Raw genomic sequence first — 24380 nt, 5'->3', positions numbered from 1 at the left:
TCTCTGTGTGCGTCTCTCTCTCTCTGTGTGTCTCTCTGTGTGTCACTGTGTGTGTCTCTCTGTGTCTCTGTGTGTGTGTGTCTCCCTCTGCGTGTCTCCCTCTGTGTGTCTCTCTGTGTGTCTCTGTGTGTGTCTCTCTCTCTCTCTGTGTCTCTCTGTGTGTCACTGTGTGTGTCTCTCTGTCTCTGTGTGTGTCTCTGTGTGTGTCTCTCTCTCTGTGTCTCTGTGTGTGTCTCTGTCTCTCTCTCTGTGTCTCTGTGTGTGTCTCTGTGTGTCTCTGTCTCTCTCTCTGTGTCTCTGTGTGTGTCTCTGTGTGTGTCTCTGTGTGTGTCTCTGTGTGTCTCTGTCTCTCTCTCTGTGTCTCTGTGTGTGTCACTGTGTGTGTCTCTCTGTGTGTCTCTCTGTCTCTGTGTGTGTCTCTGTGTGTCTCTCTCTCTCTGTGTCTCTGTGTGTGTCTCTGTGTGTCTCTGTGTGTCTCTGTCTCTCTCTCTCTGTCTCTGTGTGTGTCTCTGTCTCTCTCTCTGTGTCTCTCTCTGTCTCTGTCTCTCTCTCTGTGTCTCTGTGTGTGTCTCTGTGTGTCTCTGTGTGTCTCTGTCTCTCTCTCTCTGTCTCTGTGTGTGTCTCTGTGTGTGTCTGTCTCTGTGTCTCTCTGTGTTTACGGCCTGCCCGTCTTCATGCCTGTTCAGTCTGTAAAGCCTGTAATCTCCTGTCTGATTAAAACACACACACTCAGATATCGAGTGTCGTTCCAGATGTTCCTCTGACCTATCCTCCATTGTTCTTACCTGTCAGGTGACATTTAGGCGTCCAGCTGCGAGCTGATTGGTCCACACAGGACTGACGTTTTGAGTTTGGTTGTTTACTCGTTTGTTTACAGACACAGCTATCTCACACACACACACACACACACACAGCAGCACAAAGGCGTGTGCACGAGGAAAGCTGACTAACGCTGGCGCTCGGAGGCGGGGCCTAACCCTGATCATGTGACTGACCGCAGGCCGAAGTTCTGACTCTTTAAAGGAGCAGTCCGCTGCTCTCCATCTCTTCAGTGTCTGTATGTTGCAGGTCAGCAGCAGCGGCCGAGCGAGGCAAGAAAAAGAGAGAGAGAGAGAGAGAGAGTGGCAGAGCGAGGCAGAGTTTGAGTGTGTGTGGTGTGGAGAGAGAGGGCGGGCGAGCGAGGTTCAGGCACTGAAGCCTCTGATTGTTCAGTGCAGGCTGAGCGGCTTCACACACGGCTTCATTAATTATTCATGCTGATCAGTGTGAGGACGCTGTGTCACAGGTAAGTTCTGATTATCTTCACTGTTCATCTGATTCATCCGCTGATCAATAACCTGCTGTCAATCAAACTTTAGATGTGTTTAAAATATGTGTTTAAACTGAAGCAGATTTATTTAGTTTGCTTTCGGCTCATTACTGATGAATGAGGAAATTTCCAAACATCGAGCTGAGAGAGGACTGTCGCTACAAGTGTAACAATAATAATGATTATTATTATTTTATTATGATTTAATGTGGAGGTAAATGGTATATTTTATTATTTAAAATGCATCAAACATGATTTTGTTCTTTCTGTTTTCAGTCATTTAGAGAAAGCATCAGTTCATTAATTATTTATCAAAATTAAAAATCTGTGAAGGTTTGTATTTAAATCCTCACCTCAAATAAGCAGTTAATATTATCAATATTATTAAAATGATTCATAGTATTAATAATATCAATATTATTAAAATTATTAATAGTATTAATATTATCAATATTATTAAAATGATTAATAGTATTAGTAATATCAATATTATTAAAATTATTAATAGTATTAATATTATCAATATTATTAAAATGATTAATAGTATTAGTAATATCAATATTATTAAAATTATTAATAGTATTAATATTATCAATATTATTAAAATGATTAATAGTATTAATAATATCAATATTATTAAAATTATTAATAGTATTAGTAATATCAATATTATTAAAATTATTAATAGTATTAATATTATCAATATTATTAAAATGATTAATAGTATTAGTAATATCAATATCGTCCTGGTTTATTTCCGATGATTTCTGATAGTCGGAGGATGAAAAGCTTCCATGTCTGATGCGTCCAAACGTGTTTAAACAGGCTGCTGGGGGAGACGTGAGCGCTCCACATACAGAATCATCATCATAATAATTATAATAATAATAGTTTTATTATTATTATATTAATAATAATATTTATAATACCAATAATTTCAAATGTGAGCTCTATGTGAACCAGGATGGACCGGCGCTGTGAGGCCGGGTCGCCTCTGACAGCAGCTCTGTGAGCTTCAAGTGTTAAAATTCAGCAGAAAAATGTTTACAGACAAAATTCTGAGAAAGAAAGATGATTAGAAATAAAATCAAAAGTCTGAGTGCTGAAATCAAAAGTCAGGACTGTGAGCTGCAGCTCGTCTGTGCGGAGCTGTGTTCACACGCTGCTGCTGTCTGTGTGGACGCAGATGAAGGTGGAGGGGCTGCAGGACGGGGACACTGCTCTGGTGTCTTCAGATCAGACATCTGGCGGCGGCGCGGCGTGCCCTCCCAGCTCGGCTGAGCGCTGCATGTCGCGGCTCCTGAGCGCCGTGGAGAGCGAGCTGCAGGCCGGCCGGGAGAAGGGCGACCCCACAGAGAGGGAGCTGAGGGTGACGCTGGAGGACGCCGAGCTGTGGAGGAAGTTCCAGAACATCACCAACGAGATGATCGTCACCAAGAACGGGCGGTAAGCAGCCGTCTGATGGACGGCCTCTGGGGGGGCAGAGGTCCTGACAGAGGCTCGGTGCTGCTGAAGGAGGTCTGAGGAGCAGCAGGTTTAGGAGCTGTCCCTGAGCTGGTTACAGAGGTTCTCCTGGAGACTCTCGGTGTGTCTGTGGAGAGCTTCACAGGTTGTAGGGTCTGTCATGTCTCCCGAGGACCTCTCAGAGGTGGACACAGGTCAAAGTGTCCTCAGGAGCGCCTGAAGCAGCTGTAAAGATGGCGGCTCACTGTTTGAACAGACTGTGGCTGGTGGCTGTAGGGACGGTGATGCAGTGTGTGATCAGTGCTGCTGGTAATCGGGGTTATTCATTAGTCAGGATGGCATCGCCGCTGTGTGTGTGTGTTTGTGCTGCGCTGACCAGTCGCGCCCTGCGGTGGGCAAACACTCCATTCACACCTGCAGGACGCCACTTCAGCTGCTGTTAGCGCCGCGTGAGTGGAGCAGTGGAAGGAGGGAAAGTTTCCACAGAGTGATGCTCAGCAGCAGAGGGACGGACTGAGAGACGGACTGAGGGACAGACTGAGAGACGGACTGAGGGACAGACTGAGAGACGGACTGAGGGATGGACTGAGGGACGGACTGAGGGACAGAATGAGGGATGGACTGACTGAGAGACGGATGGCCTGATGGACAGACTGACTGAGGGACGGACTGAGGGACAGACAGACTGAGGGACGGACTGAGGGACAGACTGATGGACAGCCTGAGGGACAGACTGAGAGACGGACTGACTGAGAGACGGATGGCCTGATGGACAGACTGACTGAGGGACGGACTGATGGACGGACTGGGGGACGGACTGAGGGATGGACGGACTGAGGACGGACGGCCTGATGGACTCCAGGAGGACAGACCTACACTCAGTCCTGCTGTTAGTCTGCTCATCAACATCCTCAAGTCACGCGGTGTGTTCGAGGACCTCAGATAGAACCCTGTAGAACCAGTCCTCCTCTCCGTCTCCTTCCACCTCTGGGAATGGAAAGAGGGACACAGGGGACGTCCCTGTAGGGCACACTTAATAAGACTCTACATGATGTACCAAAGCAGCTGTACTGACACTGTTGTTCTGCTGACCGTGTGTTGTGTTGTTGTGCGTCCGTGTCCCCACAGTCGCATGTTCCCGGTGCTGAAGGTGAGCGTGTCCGGCCTGGACCCCAGCTCCATGTACTCCTTGCTGCTGGACTTTGTGCCTGCTGACGGCTGCCGCTGGAAGTTCGTGAACGGCGAGTGGGTGGCGGCCGGGCGGGCGGAGGGCCGCGGAGAGGGGCGGGGCCACGGCGGCATCTACATCCACCCTGACTCCCCCAACTTCGGAGCCCACTGGATGAAGGCCGCCGTGACCTTCAACAAGGTCAAACTGACCAACAAGGTGAACGGTGGAGGACAGGTGGGTCCAGGATGGATGTCTCCGTCCTCTTCTCCTGTCCATTATCCTGTTCTTCATGTCAAGAGCCTCTCTCTCTCTCTCTCCCCTCCTGATATTGCACTGGAGTGGGCGAGAGACTACCGCCTCTAATTAGCCACTTCAGTCCCTCTCTCCGCTCACTTCACCTGCTCGCCCCCTCGTAACCACGGGAACGGGATAAACAGCTCTTAATTGGCCGGCAGCAGTTTAATGCACTTCCTGTCGAGAGCTGTTCACACACACACACACACACACACACACACACACACACACACACACACACACACACGTGCAGCACTAGAAACCTGGCAGTAATGTTGTTTATATTTACCCCATTATCCAAACATCACACACGCACACACACACAGACACACACACACAGACACACACACAGACACACACACACACACACACAGACACACACACACACACAGACACAGAGTAATGCGGCGCGCGGCCATAATGAAATAATTGCTCAGCTTATTTGTACATTATGGTAATTATGTTTTTTACCGGGAAATTAATTTACCCATCATGCTTCAGATGGACGAGAGAGAGAGAGAGGTAAACTATATTCAAAAGGCCCACACACACTCCAGCTAATGTGGGCACTGCCAGCACACACACACAGGTCAGATCTGGAGCCAGCCTCTCAATCTGAATAGAAAACTGTTTGTTTTTGTGTGTCCGCCCGGAGGACTCGGATTGGTTAATTGGGCCTCGTTAGTGTGGGGGAAGGGGGGGGGCAGATGGATAGAAGAGTGTTTGCCAAAAGACAAAGATGGCTGCTCTCCATCAACTCTTTGTTTTCAAAGCCATCCAAACTTTCAGAGCTTCTGTTTGTCCTTCTCACACATCCGTCATGCTAAACGCTAACTAGCCTGGCAGAGGACACAGAGGACATGACGGCTGTCTCCGTCTCTTTCAGATCATGCTGAACTCTCTTCATAAGTACGAACCTCAGCTGCACATCGTGTGCGTCGGCTCCCGCCACCGCCTCGTCTCCAACGTCTCCTTCAGAGAGACGCAGTTCATCGCCGTCACCGCCTACCAGAACGAAGAGGTATGAGCTCACTGCAGGGACGCCCGTCAGGGGGCCTGTCAGGGGGACGCCGGTCAGGGGGGACACCGGTCAGGGGGACACTGGTCAGGGGGACATTGGTCAGGGGGACGCCCGTCAGGGGGTCTGTCAGGGGGATGCCCGACAGGAAGACACCGGTCAGGGGGACACATCAGACTCTGAGTGTTGGTCATGTGACTCCATCATGGCGTCCTGCTTGTTGCTGAGGAGGGCAGAACTTTTTAAGGAAGTATCTGAAACTTAGATTTCCACATGTGATGCATTCAAGGACCGTCAGAACATTGTGAACTTGCAGATTTGAAGGTTCATTGTGTTTTTTTCAGATCACAGCTCTGAAGATCAAATACAACCCGTTCGCTAAAGCTTTCCTGGACGCCAAGGAGAGGTGACGACACGCCACCACAACACAAACCATGTACACAACACAAGACCATGTACACCACACGAGACCACGTACACAACAGGAGACCAGGTACACAACAGGAGACCATGTACACCACACGAGACCACGTACACAACAGGAGACCATGTACACAACACGAGACCATGTACACAACAGGAGACCAGGTACACAACAGGAGACCAGGTACACAACAGGAGACCATGTACACAACACGAGACCATGTACACAACAGGAGACCAGGTACACAACAGGAGACCATGTACACCACACGAGACCACGTACACAACAGGAGACCAGGTACACAACAGGAGACCATGTACACAACACGAGACCACGTACACAACAGGAGACCAGGTACACAACAGGAGACCATGTACACAACACGAGACCATGTACACAACAGGAGACCAGGTACACAACAGGAGACCATGTACACCAGCGGTCCCCAACCTTTTTTGCACCACGGACCGGTATCATGTAAAACAATACTTTCACGGACCGGCACAGAAAAAAAAGTGCATAAAGAGACAACTTACTCCTATGCTTAATTAGTGGGAGCCTTTGAGCTTTCTCAGCAATGAGGCGGTCCCATCTAGGGATAATGGGAGACACGACACCCGAAGTGTGTTTCTTATGTCCAGTCCACTCCGTAATTTTGTTTTGGCCGTCATTAATTGCTTCAGTCGTTCTTGTTCATGTTTTCTTCCATGGCTTGTCTTTTAATGCAGGGTGCTCGGTCTCGCAGTTTTGAAGGCTTCGTTGCCTCATTTGCGAGTCTGTCGCCACATCACTCAGAGCGGACTTGGTGTGTGAGAATCACCTGTTGCAATAAATCCGTATTTTAAATAGGACTCCTGATATAGTCTTTTAAATGCGGGTTTCTTTTTCTTTGAAGGGGTAGGCTCCTCTTCTTCTGTCTCCTCGTTAGGCCTTTTCCCCTTTCCGAAGAAGCTCTCCAAAGACGTTTGTTTTTTATTCATTTTTGCTGCTTGTGGGCTTAATTTTGGGGCGCCGTGACCGAGACAAGCGTCTGGGCAGGTGCTTAAAGGCACAGGCGGATGAATCTGATCGATTTATAAATGAAACAGCTGTCAGACTCAGATAATGAATAATATATGTTTTGCTCAGTCTTTCTGTGCGGCCCGGTACCAAATGACCCACGGACCGGTACCGGTCCCCGGCCCGGTGGTTGGGGACCACTGATGTACACAACACGAGACCATGTACACAACAGGAGACCACGTACACAACAGGAGACCATGTACACAACACAAGACCATGTACACAACACGAGACCATGTACACAACAGGAGACCATGTACACAACACAAGACCATGTACACCACACGAGACCACGTACACAACAGGAGACCAGGTACACAACAGGAGACCATGTACACAACACAAGACCATGTACACAACACGAGACCATGTACACAACAGGAGACCAGGTACACAACACGAGACTATGTACACCACACAAGACCATGTACACCACAACACGAGACCAGGTACACTACAACACGAGACCATGTACACAACAGGAGACCATGTACACAACACGAGCCAACACAAAGTCAGAGTGAGTCATGCTAACATCCACCCAGGAGTCTTTGTGTTGTTGTGTAAAGCAGATATCACTCATGTCTGACTCGCACTCTAACTGCTGACACTTAGCGTTTAGCATTTCTCACTAGGATAGCAGAGGAAGTTAGCGTTAGCGTCTGATTAGAGAGCCATTATCAGCCGCTCACAGCTCCACCATCTCACTTGTTTGGAGAGAGGGTGTCAAGTGACACACACACACACACACAGAGCTGTGATGACAGCGTTGGATTTGTCCTCCTCAGGAACCCAGGGGGGCGGGGTTTACCAGAGGTGTCAGAGAGCCGTGTTGGGATTCAGCCCTGTGAGTCTAACATCATTTAGTTTTATGTGTTGTGTTAAGTCTAGAATTATATCATGTACTCACAGTGGTGTGTGTGTGTCTGTGTGTGTGTGTCAGGTTGGTCTCTGTGTTCCGCTGGAGGAGGCGGAGCTTTTCCTTACAGCAGCAGCCTCCCGCTGACGTCCCATCATCACCACAGTTACAAACACCACGGTTACCCAGGAAGACACACACCTTACCCCACCGCCTACCTGCCGCACCGCTCACACACCTCAGGTAGCTGTGTGTGTGTGTGTGTGTGTGTGTGTGTGTGTGCGTGCATAACATATACACACTGTAAATGTGCCGGCTGAATCGGTGTGTTTCTGTGTGTGTGTGTTTTAGTGTGTCTCTCTGAAGGCGTTCAGGTGTTGTCAGATGGGTGGAGCAGCTCCTCCCCTCGCCCTGCCTCCTCCTCCTCCTCTTCCTCCTCCACCACCGCCCTTTCTCTGACCAGCAGCGCTCCTTCCTCACAGCCTCCTCCTCCTCCTCACAGCTCCAGGTGAGGCCCTGCTCAGTTCCATTGATGCTGAAAGCCTCATGAGGCTCAGTGAGAACAATGATGTGTGTGTCTGTGTGTGTGTGTGTGTTTCCAGCCAGTATCCCTGTCTGTGGACGGTCGGCTGCAGTGAGCTAAGCCCCTCCCACTCACCGTGCACAGTCCTCCACGGACCAATCAGCAGCGAGAGCCTCATGCAGCCTCCCAGTCACAGCAGAGTGCCCGGTGCTGGGTGGCCCTCTGGCTCCACCCACTCTTTCTGAGGACTGTGATTGGCTGTTTGTAAGCTCTGCTTGTGTGTCTCATTGGCTGCTGTGAGTATTGTGTCTGTTTACTACACTGCTGTGATTGGCTGCTGCTGTTTACTGATTGGTGCCATAAAGAGGCACTGGTGGCTAAAGTTAGCCTCTGGAGGCTTAACTATCCCAGTGGCGGCCATTTTAGGCACTAGCAGAAAATAAGCTTTAGCAGCTAGCTAGCTACAAATAGTGAATGTTACATGAAGTTACTGATTGGTAATGTTTAACACTAATTTACTGACAAATAGCTGGTGGCTAATTTGGCTAATTTGGCTAATTAGGTGCACACAGCTGACTTGATAAATGCTTGATTATTTGTGTCCAGCCTGTAAAAGCTGTTAATAAAGTGTGAAGTTATGGTGCCCCTGGTAAAACCTGTTTCCCGTTCTGCATGTTGCAGCTGCTGCATGTTGCTAACGTGTTGTTGCTGTGATCTTTGTTCTGATGATCCTCCTCAGATAAACATTCTCTGCTCTGCTGCAGGATGAGACTGTAACTCTGTTCTGTGTCAATAAAGCTTTGAAACATCCAGTTTGTTCCTCCTCCTTTGCTTACATGGGGTGTTTTTGCTGAGGGCTTTTATTTTGATACGCTCCTTATTCTGAAGTAGAACCGGAAGCTGTAGCGCAGCGTTACCCGGAAGTTGTGGTGGTGTGCGTCACAGAAAGCGGTCCGTCTTCTTGGTGGATGAATGAAATGAAGCTGGATGAATTTCTGCTTAAATCTTCACGTTAAAGGTTCGTACGTCGTTATTTATCGTTCGTACGTTTACGCGATAGCTTGTTTACTGTTTACATTCAGAAGCCGACTGAGCAGCAGCTTATTAAACATGCTAACTCGTTAGCTTGTTAGCGATGTTCATTAACTTTATTAATCCCCGTAATAGCAGCATTTTAAATAATAAATACAATAAACTAAAACTCCTATACACACACACACACACATACACACACACACACACATGGCAGCAACAGAAAGAACATGCACACACACACAAAGCAGATCAAAGGGAAGATAGAAGCATAAAAACAGTTACTGAAACCGAGCAGTCTGAAGCTGTGGTGATGCTTCAGACCGGCTGGAAGTCAGCTGTGTGGGTGGTGAATAGAAAGGGAGACAGCACAGCTCCTGGAGGAGCCCCAGTGGTGCTGGTCAGGGTGTCACACAGCTCTGTGGTGGGCCTGTCAGGTAGTCCTCAATCCACCAGACTAAGATCATCCTCCTGCATCTTCTCTAACTTAGTCCTCAACAGTCTCGGCTGGATGGTGTTGAAGGCAGAAGAGAAGTCGAAGAACCTGACCCGCACTGTGGTGTTCAGTGTTCAACGGTTCCACCTGCAGGTCCCTGGACTGAGCTAGGAAAGCGGGCCTTTAGCTACTCTGCCCCTTCAGCCTGGAACACCCTCCAGACTGATCTAAAAATCTCTGAGCTGATCTCATTTAAAACTTTTAATTCTTTATTACACATTAGGCAAAAAGCATCCATTCATCAGTGCCTGTGTTTTTAAGATATCTTTCTACTGCTGCTCTTATTTTCACTGCTCTGTTTTGAACTTTAAAATGTTGTTATACTGTTCTTGACGTGTGCTGCTGACCTCTTGGCCAGGTCACCCTTGCAAATGAGATCTGGATCTCAATGGGTTTTTACCTGGTTAAATAAGGTTAAATAAAAAATCAAAAAAGTTCTTCACTCAGAGACGTTTAAAGGCAAAGCGGAAAAACTCCATGTGACCATTTAATTATTTGAGTTATTGGTTTTGTGTTTAGATGCTGTTGAGAGATGATACGTTTTAAAACGTGTTTTTCTTCCGTTTAAAGAATGATTAGTTGTGTGCACATGTGCAGTGTAACGGTTGATGTTAAGGGGTGTGTGTGTGTTTGTTTCAGTTTAAAGCTGCAGGCAGCCATGGCTCACATCACCATCAACCAGTACCTGCAGCAGGTAAGTGACGCCGCTCTGATGTCGCTCTGACGCCACCGTGACGTCACCCTGACTGCTTCCTTGTTTTGGTTTGTTTGAAGTCTTTTTTCTCTCCCAGGTTTACGAGGCCATCGACAACCACGAGGGCACCTTCTGTGCCGAGCTGCTCTCCTTCAAACACCCACATGTCGCCAACCCCCGTCTCCAGGTCAGGCGCCATCCTCTCAGAGCTCTCTCAGCATGGCTGGGATTCAGCCTTACCTCTGTGTGTGTGTGTGTGTGTGTTACAGCTGGCCACTCCAGAGGAGAAGTGTCAGCAGGTTCTGGAGCCACCGTATGATGAGATGGTTGCAGCTCATCTCAGGTACTTATTATGGATTGAAAAAGGAACATTCAGTGTGTGTGTCTGTGTGTAACCATGAGTGTGTGTGTGTCACAGGTGCACCTATGCGGTGGCCAATCACGACTTTGTTGAAGCCTACAAGTTCCAGACGCTCGTCATTCAATATCCTTCACAGAAAGCTCACTGCGTGAACACAATGATAACTGATAAACATGTGATCAATGATCGATCCTTGACTCGGCACGTCCTTTCTGAGGGCCTTCCAGTCCCACAAAGAGGAGAACTGGTGAGTTCAGCTACATTGAAGGAGTTGGTGTGAACACGCCGCCCCTGAAAGCACCATCAGTGACCTGCTATCTGTTTCAGGGCGCTGCCCATCATGTTCGCCATCACGCTCGACCTGCGGATATTTGCCAACAATGTGAGACCGCCCTCCCCTTACACCCATCAGTACGTTTAAGAGTTAAAGAACACGCTGTAAAGAGTGTGTGTGCCTGTGTGTGTCTGTGTGTGTGTGTCTGTGTGTGTGTGTCTGTGTGTGTGCGTGCCTGTGTGTGTGTGTCTGTGTGTGTGTGCGTGCCTGTGTGTGTCTGTGTGTGTGTGTGTGTGTGTGTCTGTGTGTGTGTCTGGGTGCCTGTGTGTGTCTGTGTGTGTGTGTGTCTGTGTGCGTGCCTGTGTGTGTGTCTGTGTGTGTCTGTGTGTGTGTGTGTGTGTGTGTCTGTGTGTGTGTGTCTGTGTGTGTCTGTGTGTGTCTGTGTGTGTGTGTGTGTGTGTGTGTGTGTGTGTGTGTGTGTGCGTGTGTGTCTGTGTGTGTGTGCCTGTGTGTGTGTCTGTGTCTGTGTGTGTGTCCGGGTGCCTGTGTGTGTCTGTGTGTGTGTCTGTGTGTGTGTGTGTGCCTGTGTCTGTGTGTGTCTGGGTGCCTGTGTGTGTGTCTGTGTGTGTGTCTGTGTGTGTCTGTGTGTGTGTGTGTGCCTGTGTGTGTGTCTGTGTGTCTGTGTGTGTGTCTGTGTGTGTCTGTGTGTGTGTGTGTGTGTGTCTGTGTGTCTGTGTGTGTGTCTGTGTGTGCCTGTGTGTGTGTGTGTCTGTGTGTGTGTGTGTGCAGGCGGAGCAGCAGCAGCAGAAGAAGGGTAAGGGTCAGCCAGGTGAGATGCTGGAGAAGGCAGCCGATCAGCTGATGAGCTGCTTCAGAGTGTGTGCCAGTGACAAGTCAGTATCTGTAATCACCGATCAATAATCTTCCATTGGATCAATACATAAATATATTGATGGGTTGAATGTTTCAGCCGTGCAGGGATCGAGGACTCCAAGAAGTGGGGGATGATGTTTCTGAGCAACCAGCTGTTCAAGATCTACTTCAAGGTCAGAACTGCTGAAGAGTATTGATCAGTGTGAGGAATCACTTATTGATTACAGCTCTGTGCGTCCACAGATCAATAAGCTGCACCTGTGTAAACCTCTGATCAGAGCCATCGACAGCTCCAACCTCAAGAACGACTACAGCCCAGCTCAGAAGGTCACGTACAAGTACTATGTGGGCCGAAAGGCCATGTTCGACAGCGACTTCAAGCCAGGTAGCCCTGCTGAGACGCTGTGTGTGTGTCTGTGTGTCTGTGTGTGTCTTTGAGTCCCTGTGTCTTTGAGTGTGTGTCTGCGTGTGTGTTTGTGTGTCTCTGTGTCTTTGTGCATGTGTGCTCTGTGTCACTGCAGCACTGTGTCTGTCTTTGTGTGTCTGTGTGTGCCTTTGTGTGTCTGTGTCTCTGTGTCTGTGTGTTACTGCAGCACTGTGTGTGTCTGTCTTTGTGTGTCTCAGTGTGTTTGTGTCTCTGTGTCACTGCAGCACTGTGTGTGTCTGTGTGTGTGTCACTGCAGCACTGTGTGTGTCTGCGTGTGTGTCTCTGTGTCTGTGTCACTGCAGCACTGTGTCTGTCTTTGTGTGTCTGTGTGTGTCTCTGTTTCTGTGTGTGTCACTGCAGCAGTGTGTGTGTCTGTCTGCAGCGGAGGAGTACCTGTCCTACGCCTTCCATCACTGCCATCGCTCCAGTCAGAAGAACAAGCGGATGATCCTCATCTACCTGCTGCCGGTCAAGATGCTGCTGGTGAGAGGCTCCGCCCGCCTCCTCTCCCAGGCCACGCCCACTCTTTCTGTGATGCATGATGGGAGCTCTGTGTGTGTTTCAGGGTCACATGCCGACACATCAGCTCCTCAAGAAGTACGACCTGATGCAGTTTGCTGATGTCACCAAAGCTGTGAGGTAAGCAGAGGGGTGGAGCACTGGGGCAGGAAGTGATGTCACTGATCTCACAGAGGTGTGTGTGTGTGTGTGTGTCAGCGAGGGGAACCTGCTGCTGCTGAATGAGGCCCTGTCCAAACACGAGACCTTCTTCATCCGCTGTGGGATCTTCCTCATCCTCGAGAAGCTGAAGATCATCACCTACAGGAACCTCTTTAAGAAAGTGTGAGTGACGCACACACACACAGACACACACAGACACACACCTGCATGTGCGCCATGTGCCGCTGACCGCCGCCTGTGGCTGCAGGTACCTGCTGCTGAGGACTCACCAGCTGCCACTGGACGCCTTCCTGGTGGCTCTGAGGATGATGAAGGTGGAGGACGTGGACATCGACGAGGTGCAGTGCTTCCTCGCCAACCTCATCTACATGGTGAGCCTGCACACACACACACACACACACACACACACTCACACTCTCACACACACACACTGACATGCGCGCCTTCTTCGTGTTTCAGGGTCACATCAAAGGCTACATCTCCCACCAGCACCAGAAGCTTGTGGTCAGTAAGCAGAACCCATTCCCTCCTCTGTCCTCTGTCTCCTAGACTACGTTACCCACAATCCCTCCTGGGCTGACTGGCAGGAGCGCTCCCCATTCAAATCATGATTATTTTGTACTGTAAAAGGTTTTTGAATAAAACAGCTGTTGTTTTGCAGCATGTGGGTCTGGTTGTGTGTTCAGTCGGAGCCTGTGGGCAGTGCATTGTGGGTATTGGAGTCTTTAGTAAGAATTGTTGGCAGAATTCTCTTTATTCTCACATATGACAAATATTAAATAAATCTGACGAGCATTGAAATTGTGTTAATAAAGCTAGAATCTGATTGGTTAAAGTTCAAAGGGGGCCGTTAACGATGACGGGTCAGCGGCTCTCGGGGAACTGGGTGAATTGGGGGGTCATGTGATTCTCGGCCGCCTCCAGCCTTGGTCTGATCCAGCTTAAGTACCGAGACAGTTTGATGAACACCAGACCGCCGCCGCCGTCACAGTCAGCAGACGAGATCATGAGCCCGGTCAGGTACGCCGTCCCTCGCTCCACCGTGGCAACGGGTGACCCTGGCAACAGGCCGTCACATGACCTGCTGCTGGTTTCCGACCTCGCCCCGCTGCCAGGGTTCGACCCGTTGCTTGCCGTCTCGTTCACGCTCTGTACAGGAAGTGTTCTCTGGTGTCCGGTTTGGTTCCCACTAGGTTCTTTTGGATTCCTTTGGACTCCATGTTGCAGACTCCTCCTGTGGGTTCCGGGCGGACCCCTCTGCCCCCTGGAGGTTCTGTTGTGGCTCGCTACATGTTCAGTCTGCCTCCTCATGCAGAACATTTTGTTGCTCAGTGGGTATGACACATTCAGCTGCTGGCGGCAGTCGTCCAGCATCATGTAGACCAGGTTCTGGCTTTGACCCCGGCCCCGCCTGTTGGTGACGCCGGCTCTTCCAGACTGCATCAGGATGTTTTCGCTGAAGTCCTTGGTCGGCAGGCAGAGGTGGATGAGGGCGGGGCCAAACGTCAGTGGCTCGGCCAGTTCGAGGAGGACGACGTCGTCGTCATGGTGACCTTTACGGAAGCGGCTGTGGAGGTACAGAGCTTGGACCTTGAAGAGTGTCTTTGTGTTGCCTAGGAGATGAAAAATAAGTGAGTGGGCTTTTATTGTGAAGGTGAAGAAGCCTGCAGTGTCAGAGCTCAGTACCAGTGAGCACAAAGAAGTTGGAGGGCTGAGGGTCCGGCTCTGAGTCCAGGAACAGGCAGTGAGCGGCGGTCAGGATGGAACGCTGGCCCAGCACCACACCTCCACACAGCTCCGCCCCTCTGCTGTTCAGCAGGGTCACCTGGGCACAAAGCAACAAATCAGAGAGGTTTACAGTGGAGCTGCTGCTGTGCTGTGATTGGCCGGGCAGATCTTACCTGCCAGGGACAGTTTCCATGACGATGGTTTGAAATGGTCGCTTCAGGAAGTGTTCCACACGGAAACTCCGCTGAGGACGGAGGTCATATTTAACCATGTGATCTGCTTGATAAAGGACTTTTGAGGGGGGGTCTCCTACCTTCAGGCTGGCAGCTCCGCCCATCACCATGCAGTCTGAAGCCCGACATGCAGGTGCACTTAAAGGAGCCATAGGCCGCCGTGCAGAGCTGGTGGCAGGCGGTCGGACCCTCAGTGGGACACTCGGAGATGTCTGAAAGGGTAAAGTGTGTCAGATCTGCAAACTGTTCCTGATTCTGTGTGGGGGTCCCTGAACGCACCATGTCTGCTCTTATAGAGCCCACCATTCCACAGAGGTGGAGCCACCATGGCTGTGGGTGTGGTCAAACCTGCTCTGGTTGTCTGCGGCGCGCTGGATGGCTGACCTGGCCTCTTCAGCTCACAGGCGGCGCCGTAATGGGGGGCTCTGCAGGAGCAGGAGAACCCGCCCACCCTGTCGGTGCAGTTCCCTCCATGGAGGCAGGGGTTCGGCTCACACTGGTCCCCGTCTGAAACTCAGCAGCGGGTTCAAATTAAAGGGACACTGCACTAAAAGTACTCTCACTTTAAAAACTCTCAAAACATGACTGATGTAATGATTGTCCTCTGACCATGAACTCACCGTAGTAAATGGTCCAGAAGGCAACCTGCACACAAACAGACTGTTAGAGTCAGACCTGTGGATTGCTCTTGTGTCTCTGGTGTTTGGTGGTTTTACCGTCTTGGGGGTATCTTCGAAGTACTCCCGCGCCTCCTCATAGCTGCACAGCTCCTCGTAGCACTCGCGCTCCAGGTTCCCCTGCAGGATCTCCTCCAGCAGGAACTGGTTGGCCCGTTTGGGCCGCAGAAAGACGCGGTGAGCCTGCGGGGCACCCCGGAACACTGCAAACACAGGCAGCTCACAGATGATACATCTGATCATCAATATTCTGATTGGTTGGTTCTGAGGGCAGACTTCGTGTTCCTACCTCCATCGTGGCCGAACACCTGAAGGGAACATTCCAGAAGAAGGTAGAGTGAGAGGAGAGACGCTAACATGATGCCGAGCGCCATGACACTGACTGAGCTGCTTCCACACACACACACAGAGACACACACACACCGGTGACTCAGACTGACGCTGTGTGTTCAAACACAGTGTTCCTGCAGTGGACTCTGGTCTGTGTACAAACCCAGCAGCAGCTGGACCTCTGACACTGCCTCTGTTTATTCCTGGTAAACACTCAGATTAATAATTTAAGAGGTTCCGAGCAGTCAGATTAAATCTGATGCTTCTGTCCGAGTTTAAAGAATCAGACTCAAACATTCTTGTTTCTGTTTATTTGCTTCAAATTCAGATCAAAACACAAAATGTTTTTCTAAAGTGTTCCCATGGAGACGTGACGAGGAGGAGGAAGAGTGTTTCACAGATACAGCCTCTGGATGTCGCTGTGCTGCCTCTTCGGCCTGCTGCCCCTCTTGTCTTTGGGCATCAGCTTGTCGATGCCTTCGTGGAGCCACCGGATGTACTTGGACACCTGGGTGTAGACGCCGTATTTGCCTTTACGTGCGCAGCCTTCACCCCAGCTCACGATGCCGGTGATGAAGTACGTGTCGCGGTAGCGCGTCACATGCGGGCCGCCGCTGTCGCCCTGGCAGGCGTCCTTGGCTATTGCATCGTAGCCGGCACAAAACATGCGGGCAGAGATGCGCAGCTGTGTGGACTCGATGCAGGTGTGGCGATCGACGTAGGGAACGGTGAGGCGCTGCAAGATGGTGGACGCCACCCGGCCCTCACCAAGACGCCCAAAACCGCTGACCATGCCGTCTGGCTGCCGCATCAGGACCTGCAGGGAGGTTAAAAAGAGGGTAACTAACATGAGACTGATTCTGACGGGTCATTGTGCAGACCAGCGGACCAGGTTCACCTTCTCAGCAAAGTCCGGCTCGGGGATGCACGCCGGCAGGATGAACCTGCTGAACTTGATGGGCATGGCCAGTTTGATGAGTGCGATGTCGTTGTGGTAGGTGTCCGGGCGGTACTTGTTGTGGGTGATGATGGTCTCCACGCGATGGGTGGCTTCGTTACCGTGATCCACCAAAGTGTCAAACTCGCCTGAAATAAACAGTTCGTAGATTTATTCATGTCCAAACTACAGAGTGACTAAACACCTTAAAAGACGGATGCTCTTTGTGGGAGGTCCAGCCTACCCAGCCTGACATAGAAGTAACGTGTCTGGTTCATGCAGTGGGCGGCAGTCAGGATGATGTACTCATTGAGGATGGTGCCGCCGCAGAAGCCTTGGTCGTCTTCGTTCATGAGCAGGGCCTGAAAACAGGAGCAGGAGGTCATAATGGACACCAGGAAGCATTTCCATAAAAAGACCAAGTGTCTCCACCTGCCACGGACACTCTCCTGGAGGACAGTCCTCTCCGCCCACGATGCGAGTCATGGTCGCCATTTCAGAGTGGATCCAGGATTCAGAGATCATCCGCTGCTGGCTGCTGTTAGCAGGCAGACGGACGGTGTTGGCGATGCTGGCGTTGGCGACGCTGGCATTGGCGCTCCGCTCAGTGGAGTTGGCGTCGGACCCTTCAGTCATGTTCCTCTCATACCTGAAAACTGTCCGGACCTTTTCTGTGGCGATGGCGCCACATTTAAAGGTCTCTGTTGAAGGACGGAGTTTGCAGGTCAGGGTTTGTGCACTGGAACACCACCAGAATCTAAATGGTCCATGCTTACGGTTGGAGTTGCAGCTTTTGTCGTCTGAAGCCAGGAAGTATCCATCAGCGCAGGAGCACTGGATGCTTCCTCGGACCACGTTACAGAAGTGTTCGCAGCCTCCATTTTTGTTCTCGCAGAGTTCTGGGATAACTGCAGAGACAAAGAGCAGCAGCTGTTTAAGCAGGAATGAAAACAGACTGAGAGCGAGCAACGCCTGTCACCACCTCCAGCCTCCACCTGAACCTGCTATCTGGCTCATGAGAGTCCACTGAAGGGGTTTGAGTTCTGTACCAATTTCACAGTTGAAGCCCTGGTACCCCTCCTGGCAGTAGCAAGTGTAGCTGCCAATCCCGTCTTTGCACTGTCCGTTGTGAGCGCAGGGCCTCGATTCACACGCGTCACCATCTGCAAGACAAGCAGACCTGGTCCAGACCAGCGCTGTAATGTTCAGGGGCACAAGTCTCATTACAGAGTATCAGAGTTCTTACCGACGTACTTGGCCCAAAATTCATTCTAAAAAACACAAAAACTGAGAATTAAAGGGTTCACAACAGTGTCAAGGTTAACTGAAATCCACTTAGCTCAAGCTAGGCTACGTAAAGACTAGGACGTTCACATCAAATCAAAAAAGTCAAATACTGTTTTGGCTTCATTTTCGAAGATCTCTCGCGCCTCCTCCCAGCTGCAGCGCTCCTCCACACACTCCCTCTCAAGGTTGCCTTGTTTCATCTCCTCAAAAAAGCTGTTAGCTCGTCTGTGCCGAGTCAGGACCTGACCTGCCGTCTGTCCGTCCAAGAAAACTGAAGTGTGGAAAACTGTCATCACTAACAAGTTTCCAGAGTTACCCTGTGGCATTTTAGCTGTTAGCACTGTGCTATCAAAAAACATGTGGCCCATCAGCCCTTATTATCATTGTTAGCATGCTAGCTAAGGTTTTTGTGAGGGCATTAGCATTAGCTCCAACAAATATAGCTGCATGACTTGTTTAAATTAAGACATTAGCTAGTAAAGCTAACAGGAAGTGGTTTTACCCTCTGTCTGTGCTGCAACGCCCCCTGCTGTGTGGGCACCAGCGACCACACTTTGTTTACATGTAAACAAATTGATCACGTGACTGATCAGAGTTTGTAACAACAACAACATCACCTGCATTTTTTGCTAATCTTAGCCTCTTATTATCAGAATGTTGAAACTTTGCCCAATCTGAATGAACGAGCGAGCTGTCAATCATCACAGAAGAGGTGGTAGAGAACGTACCCTGAGCGGCGCCCAGGTGGAGCAGGAGGAGGCCCAGCGACAGACGGAGACACCAGAACATGGCCGTGAGCTCTGCTGGAGGAACCTCAGTGTGGTGAGTGAAAGTCTGACTGTGGAGGGAGGAGGGGAGGTGGAGAGGCCAGTGCCCTGCAGGGAGAGAGAGAGGCAGAGGGGCTGTCTGGGTGGGCGGGGCTTCTCTGGGCTTCAAGCTGGAGGACAGAACTGCCACTCCCAGAATGCATTGCTGGAGGTCAGAGATCGTATTTTCAGGGGAGATCCTGAGTCTCCACCTGTACTGAGCGTCATGGGTAATGTAGTTTTCAGAGCGACAAAAAGTGTTAGCACTGATGCTAAAGGCTGTTATCTGGAGTAGATGTGGTGGCTGTGCTGCCCCCCTCAGGGTGTTTGTAAAAGGCAGCGCCACGGTCTCTGCAGATAAACAAACATGGTGCTGAAACCGGTTCAGACCGGTTCACATGCTGTGGTGTGGTGGAGGCCGGCCGGTGGGGCAGAGACTCTGACTCAGAGAGCTGCTGCCAAACAAGCCGACATGTTTGAACTGCAGCCAATCAGCTCCATCCTCCCATGGGGCCGAGCGGCAGGTTCACAGTCCGACCTGATGAGTATTTACTCTGACTACAGACTGGATAGAGGTCAAATGACAAATCTGTGTGTGTCTGTGTGTGTGTGTGTCACAGTTACGCTGAATAAAAAACAGTCAGAGGTCACATTACAACAAGGTTTTATTTTTATTTTTTGCTGTACCAGGAGCGACCAGTAGGAGGAGCTGACAGCGCCTCTCGTCAGATTAAGATTAAGAATGACTTTATACCCCCCCCCCCCCCTTACTGTGGGGACAGTAAGCTCAGGAACATTTGCTTCACACGTCACAACAATAACAACACGCCCCGTCCTTCAGACTAGTTTCTGTTCCAGAAGATCAGAGGGGAGGGCGGTAGTGGGCGGGGTCTTCATGGTGGCCTCGACCCACTCCACAAAGTTGACCATATTGGTGTACACCCCATAATAACCTGGGTGTGTACAGCCACGCCCCCAGCCGACTACACCAGTCAGGAAGTGGGTGGAGCCATACACTGTGACCAGGGGGCTGCCGTCGTCACCACGGCAGCTGTCCTGGCGACCCTCCAGGTATCCGGCACAGAGCATGTTGCTGGTAAGGTTGACCTGAGCTCTCTGGGAGCACTGGGAGCTCTGGATGATGGGGACCGACATCTTACGGAGGACGGGGGACACCGGACCCCTGGGTGGGGCTCCTGGCTTGTCATGGTTGCCCCCAGTGGTCCTTTTGCCCCACCCTGTCACGGTGTGGTAGCGAACTGGCAGGAGCTCCCGCTCTGCAAAGTCCTTTGTGGGCAGGCAGATGGGCACAGCGTGGCGGGTCAGGGTGATGGCCGGACTCAGCCGCAGCAAGGCGATGTCGCTGTCTCCAGTCGCCGGGACGTATCCCTCATGGGCAGTTGCCATGGTAACAGATACCCTCTGTTCTGTCCCTTCCTCCATGTCCAAGTCGTGCTCCCCTGGTACCAGAAAAGAAACCTTCAACCAAACCGTCCACTAAGACCAGAGAGACTGGTTAGCTTACCTGCCACCACAGTGAGGTTTTGAGCGGCGTTGCCATGGATACAGTGGGCAGCGGTGATGACCCAGTGTGGATGGATCAGAACGCCTCCACAGTGACTATTTCCGTTTAACTGGACCAAAACCTGAGCAGAACACAAACACAAAGGCCATAAAACCACCACCTCCAGGGGGCGCTAGCTGTGCATCAGTGTTTACCTGCCAGGGACAGTCTCCTTTTGGACAGTGGTGAGAGCCGACCGCACGCGGTTGAAGCACAGCAGTCTGGTTAAGTCCTGCTTGTGAAGGAGGCACCTGGCCACATGGAAACTTCACTGCAACGCACATACAGCGTCAGAACCTCCATGTTTCCGTCAGATCGATCGATCAGGTATTGATACCTTGAGCTACACACCGCCGCCCATCTTCTCCCAGCCGGTACCCGTCAGCACAGAAGCACCTCCGTCTGTCCCCTGCAGCGTCACAGAAGTGCTGGCAGTGTCCGTTCAGGTAGAGACACTTCAGCGAGTCCTCGAACACTAAGAGGAGAAACGTCCAGCTGTGAAGGAATGAACTACAAACTACAAACTACAGACTACAGAGGGAATGATGGCGTGAGCACCTGTCTGACAGTATCGCCCCTCAAACCCCTCTGGACACTGACACTCATAGCTGGAGCCCATGTAAATGCACGTCCCATTGTTATGGCACGGGTTGACCAGGCAGGGGTCGCGACCTCAAAGCATTAAAGAGAAGCTAGATGAAGACAAAGTCCACAACACTCACAGAGGCTGCAGCAAAGACTCTGATCAGATCAATACAACAATTCAACCAAGACACAGTGCTGCTGGGGGGACGGGGGTACTCACGGTCATAAGTGAGCCAAAACTGCCTCTGAGGAAGCAAGAACACATGTTTACTGTCATAGAGCTAACAATGCTAACAATGCTCTGTTTAACCAGAGTGAGCTAACGCTAGCGCTGTCTGTCCTCACTGTCTTCTCGTTGTCTTCAAACACCTCACGCGCCTCCTCATAATCGCAGATCTCCTCGATGCACTCCCTCTCCAGGTTTCCTGGTTTGATCTCCTCCAGGAAGCCGCTGTTGGCTCGCCGCCATCTTCGCAGCACAGAGTCAGCTTGATGCTTCTCCACAAACACTGAGGAAACGACCAAAACACATGTGTCAGGAATCAGGAAGTGAAATCACCAATCAGACGTTTCAGTTCGTCCAACCTGCGGCAGCAGCGACGCCGAAGAAAAACCAGACGCTGCAGCAGCTCCTTAGCAGCATGTTGGTATGCAGAGTGGCTCCAGCAGCACTGCATCAGACCTGGTTCTCAGGAGGGGGTGGGGCTTTCAGAGTCACCGCCCCCTGAGCCTTTGACCTCAGGGACACTGACAGCCTGAGGCTCATTCGTAGTTATGTAACACACACACACTGTTTGAATATGAGAAAGGAAGCTGTGTGACTGATGTTTTATGTATTTTATAAAGTACTCAGATTACATTTGATCCACAGTAGTCAAACATGCTAAGCTAAGCAGCTTGTTCCCTTCATGTTGTCACATGTGCACCGTGGTGCTGTTAACCAGCTGATGTGGCGCCGCTGTTCGGTTGTGGATCCACTCCAGGTAGTTGGACAGACGGGTGTAGATGCCGTAGTTGCCCGGCCGGGCGCAGCCCTTCCCCCAGCTGACGATGCCCAGCAGGAACACCGTCTTCTTGTACTCTGTCACCAGTGGCCCGCCGCTGTCGCCTTTGCACGAGTCCTCCCGGCCCTCAATGTATCCGGCACAGAACATGTTCTTGGTGATGGTCACGCCGCTTTGCTCTGTGCAGTCCTGCGTCCGGATCCGTGGCACCTTCAGGCGTCGAAGGAGATGCGAGGTGGGCCCGTTCTCGCTCCTCCTCCCCCAGCCGCTCACTGTGTGCAACCTGACGGCCCAGAGCTCACGGTCGGCCAGCGGCCGTGTCGGCAGGCAGGCCGGAACGGCATACGGCGTGTAGACGATTGGAGATGCCAGGCGGAGGAGAGCGATGTCGTTGTCAGCAGTGCTCGGGACATAGCCCTCGTGCATTATGATCTCAACGACCTGGATGAGCTGCTCCGTGCCCTCGCTCACCTCGGTGTTGTGTTCGCCTGACAGACAAAAAGCAGGGTCAACAGAGCCAAACAGCAGAGCTGTGACTGTTCAGAGGACGTCTTACCTGCAACCACTTTGAGGAACTGACTGTTCATGTTCTCCAGGCAGTGAGACGCTGTGAGGATCCACGTGGGCTTATAGATGACTCCTCCGCAGAACCCTTTGCCCTTGTTGACCAGCAGAACCTTCAGACAGCACACAGAGGCAGCTCTGACTGTTCTGATAGGTGGAGCCTCCTACAGGTGCTCTGCGCCTGTACCTCCAGCCTACCTGCCAGGGGCATTCACCTTTCGGACACACGGATCCTCCGACGATCCGGAGCCGCTCATCGATTTTGTGACCCTGCAGGATGGGAACCATGCCACATGCCAAAGACTCTGGAACAACAGGGATCGGGATCAGGATCAATCGATGCTCAGAGGTTTCTCTGCAGTTTAACGAACCTTTAACAATGCAGCTCCGCCCATCCACATCCAGGAAGTACCCCTCAGCACATGAGCAGTTGAGCCTTCGTCCTTCCTCGCCCTCCTCACAGAAATGTTCGCAGCCTCCGTTCTCCAGCAGACAGGTGTCAGACTCCACACGGAACTCTGAAAGAACGTGGTCTCAGGCATGCTGCTAGCTTACAGAGACACTGCAAGGTTTGTGCTCACCAAGCTCGCAGTTGAGTCCGCTGAACTGTGGGAGGCAGAGACAGGTGTAGGACGAGGCCTGAGCCGAGCAGCTGCCGCCGTTCTGACAGGGGTTGGACTTGCAGCTTTCTGGGACTACGAGATGAAGACAGGCATGACTGTGAGACACCAAACATGTGCAGCCACTTATGACATCACAGGGGGATCAGCCCCACTGACTGAGCGTCTGTCCTGCCTCCGGGGGTCCGTGGTAATGGTGTGGTCAGCCAGCGCTCATCAGCCCTCAAAGCTAGAGACACTTATGAGGAGTTCATGGATCATACTCACTGTTGTACATCTGCCAGAACTCATTCTGAGGACACAGACAGACAGAAACATCAGTCAGCTGCTTAGAAACATCATCTGGATTCTGTTAAACATGGCGGACCGTCAGCTCGGTGTGCTCAAACACCTCCCTCGCCTCCTCGTACGAGCATTTCTCCTCCAGGCACTCCCTCTTCAGGTCGCCCATCTGCAGCTCCTCGAACCAGCCCGAGTTGTACCTCCGAGTCCGGACCAGGACGCCATGAGCCTGATCTGGATCCAAGAAGACTAGGGGACACAAATGCAGGAAAATATGCATGTTTGATTTGTTAGTGGACATAGGTCCATGTCCTCAGCCTCAGCCGGTCGGAGCTCTAATAGCTGCTAAATGCTAAACTGAACAGTGTACGCTCTTGTTAGCCATGCCTGCTATGTAGCTGCTCTTTAGCAAAAACAAAACTCTCAGAACCTTCTGCTGGACCTTTAATGAGCTGCGGCTCGCCTCGGCGGGCTGCTCTCCTCACCTGAGGCTGGCCGGCAGCTGTGCAGGCTGAAGACAAAGCTGATGAAGAGTCTCAGCCACATGGTGGATTTAATCAGAGCAGTGCTGAGCTGGTTCTTTGTGGACCTGAAAGTGCAAAGTCTGCCCCCTTTCTGAGCTGCAGCTGGTCACATGACCCACAAACAAACTGAGCAGCGCCCCTCATTGATCATCAAACCACAGAGAGCTGACATGTGGCAGCCATCTTTTCAAAGGTTTATGATCTATTTTTATTGATTGGTCATTTTTATCCACGGTGGCGTAACATTTTGTTTGTGTTGCCTTCAGGGCCCTGTGTC

General features: G+C 51.1%; 6 protein-coding genes across 10 annotated transcripts in view; 2 read left to right on the top strand and 4 right to left on the bottom strand.

Moving 5' to 3' along the window:
- Positions 1 to 8936, top strand: part of LOC114432026 (T-box transcription factor TBX19-like) — a 9763-nt gene extending 827 nt beyond the window's left edge. The window contains exons 2-10 of one of the 4 annotated variants that reach the window (XM_028399779.1): positions 1074 to 1285; positions 2496 to 2755; positions 3902 to 4178; positions 5125 to 5259; positions 5601 to 5662; positions 7531 to 7589; positions 7686 to 7844; positions 7953 to 8109; positions 8204 to 8936. In XM_028399779.1, coding sequence (XP_028255580.1) covers positions 2496 to 2755; positions 3902 to 4178; positions 5125 to 5259; positions 5601 to 5662; positions 7531 to 7589; positions 7686 to 7844; positions 7953 to 8109; positions 8204 to 8369 — 1275 coding nt within the window. In that variant the 5' untranslated portion in view covers positions 1074 to 1285 and the 3' untranslated portion in view covers positions 8370 to 8936. Of the gene's footprint in view, positions 1 to 537; positions 1286 to 1945; positions 2756 to 3901; positions 4179 to 5124; positions 5260 to 5600; positions 5663 to 7530; positions 7590 to 7685; positions 7845 to 7952; positions 8110 to 8203 lie in introns of those variants that run through there. The other 3 variants (XM_028399780.1, XM_028399778.1, XM_028399781.1) reach the window with 3 other exon arrangements.
- Positions 8937 to 9042: 106 nt separating this feature from the next.
- On the top strand, positions 9043 to 13622 carry pcid2 (PCI domain containing 2). The gene is made up of 15 exons (XM_028399787.1): positions 9043 to 9142; positions 10292 to 10346; positions 10444 to 10533; positions 10616 to 10689; positions 10765 to 10830; positions 10913 to 10954; positions 11035 to 11089; positions 11771 to 11874; positions 11952 to 12027; positions 12098 to 12239; positions 12664 to 12764; positions 12847 to 12920; positions 12999 to 13124; positions 13210 to 13333; positions 13422 to 13622. The coding sequence occupies exons 2-15, from the start codon at positions 10311 to 10313 to the stop codon at positions 13509 to 13511; spliced, it is 1200 nt and encodes a 399-aa protein (XP_028255588.1). The 5' UTR covers positions 9043 to 9142; positions 10292 to 10310; the 3' UTR covers positions 13512 to 13622.
- A 75-nt stretch (positions 13623 to 13697) lies between these two features.
- LOC114432007 (coagulation factor X-like) lies at positions 13698 to 16050 on the bottom strand. 2 transcript variants are annotated; one of them, XM_028399753.1, is made up of 8 exons: positions 15890 to 16050; positions 15640 to 15803; positions 15544 to 15568; positions 15203 to 15430; positions 15004 to 15135; positions 14864 to 14934; positions 14649 to 14787; positions 13698 to 14575 (listed from the first exon to the last, which is right to left on the bottom strand). In XM_028399753.1, exons 1-8 carry the CDS (start codon positions 15972 to 15974, stop codon positions 13827 to 13829), a joined length of 1593 nt encoding a protein of 530 aa, XP_028255554.1. In that variant the 5' UTR covers positions 15975 to 16050; the 3' UTR covers positions 13698 to 13826. The 2 variants fall into 2 exon arrangements, with proteins under 2 accessions (XP_028255554.1, XP_028255555.1); XM_028399754.1 differs by having other exon boundaries at positions 15272 to 15430.
- Positions 16051 to 16226: 176 nt separating this feature from the next.
- On the bottom strand, positions 16227 to 19034 carry LOC114432013 (coagulation factor X-like). Its single transcript, XM_028399763.1, has 9 exons — positions 18883 to 19034; positions 18265 to 18425; positions 18114 to 18138; positions 17917 to 18030; positions 17644 to 17775; positions 17300 to 17568; positions 17112 to 17229; positions 16829 to 17016; positions 16227 to 16747 (listed from the first exon to the last, which is right to left on the bottom strand). Exons 1-9 carry the CDS (start codon positions 18941 to 18943, stop codon positions 16325 to 16327), a joined length of 1491 nt encoding a protein of 496 aa, XP_028255564.1. The 5' UTR covers positions 18944 to 19034; the 3' UTR covers positions 16227 to 16324.
- Positions 19035 to 19607: 573 nt separating this feature from the next.
- On the bottom strand, positions 19608 to 21852 carry LOC114432019 (coagulation factor VII-like). The gene is made up of 8 exons (XM_028399771.1): positions 21695 to 21852; positions 21455 to 21618; positions 21330 to 21354; positions 21083 to 21196; positions 20862 to 20999; positions 20680 to 20795; positions 20486 to 20606; positions 19608 to 20420 (listed from the first exon to the last, which is right to left on the bottom strand). The coding sequence occupies exons 1-8, from the start codon at positions 21750 to 21752 to the stop codon at positions 19798 to 19800; spliced, it is 1359 nt and encodes a 452-aa protein (XP_028255572.1). The 5' UTR covers positions 21753 to 21852; the 3' UTR covers positions 19608 to 19797.
- Positions 21853 to 21931: 79 nt separating this feature from the next.
- LOC114432024 (coagulation factor VII-like) lies at positions 21932 to 24274 on the bottom strand. The gene is made up of 8 exons (XM_028399776.1): positions 24065 to 24274; positions 23665 to 23828; positions 23565 to 23589; positions 23259 to 23372; positions 23049 to 23195; positions 22876 to 22982; positions 22670 to 22790; positions 21932 to 22601 (listed from the first exon to the last, which is right to left on the bottom strand). The coding sequence occupies exons 1-8, from the start codon at positions 24123 to 24125 to the stop codon at positions 22024 to 22026; spliced, it is 1317 nt and encodes a 438-aa protein (XP_028255577.1). The 5' UTR covers positions 24126 to 24274; the 3' UTR covers positions 21932 to 22023.
- Positions 24275 to 24380: the final 106 nt, after the last annotated feature.

Source organism: Parambassis ranga, chromosome 2 (genome assembly GCF_900634625.1).
Source record: "Parambassis ranga chromosome 2, fParRan2.1, whole genome shotgun sequence".
In the NCBI taxonomy this organism is placed as follows: domain Eukaryota; kingdom Metazoa; phylum Chordata; class Actinopteri; family Ambassidae; genus Parambassis; species Parambassis ranga.
Note: the sequence above shows the minus strand (reverse complement) of the source record. Positions and strands in the feature narration are given on the sequence as shown.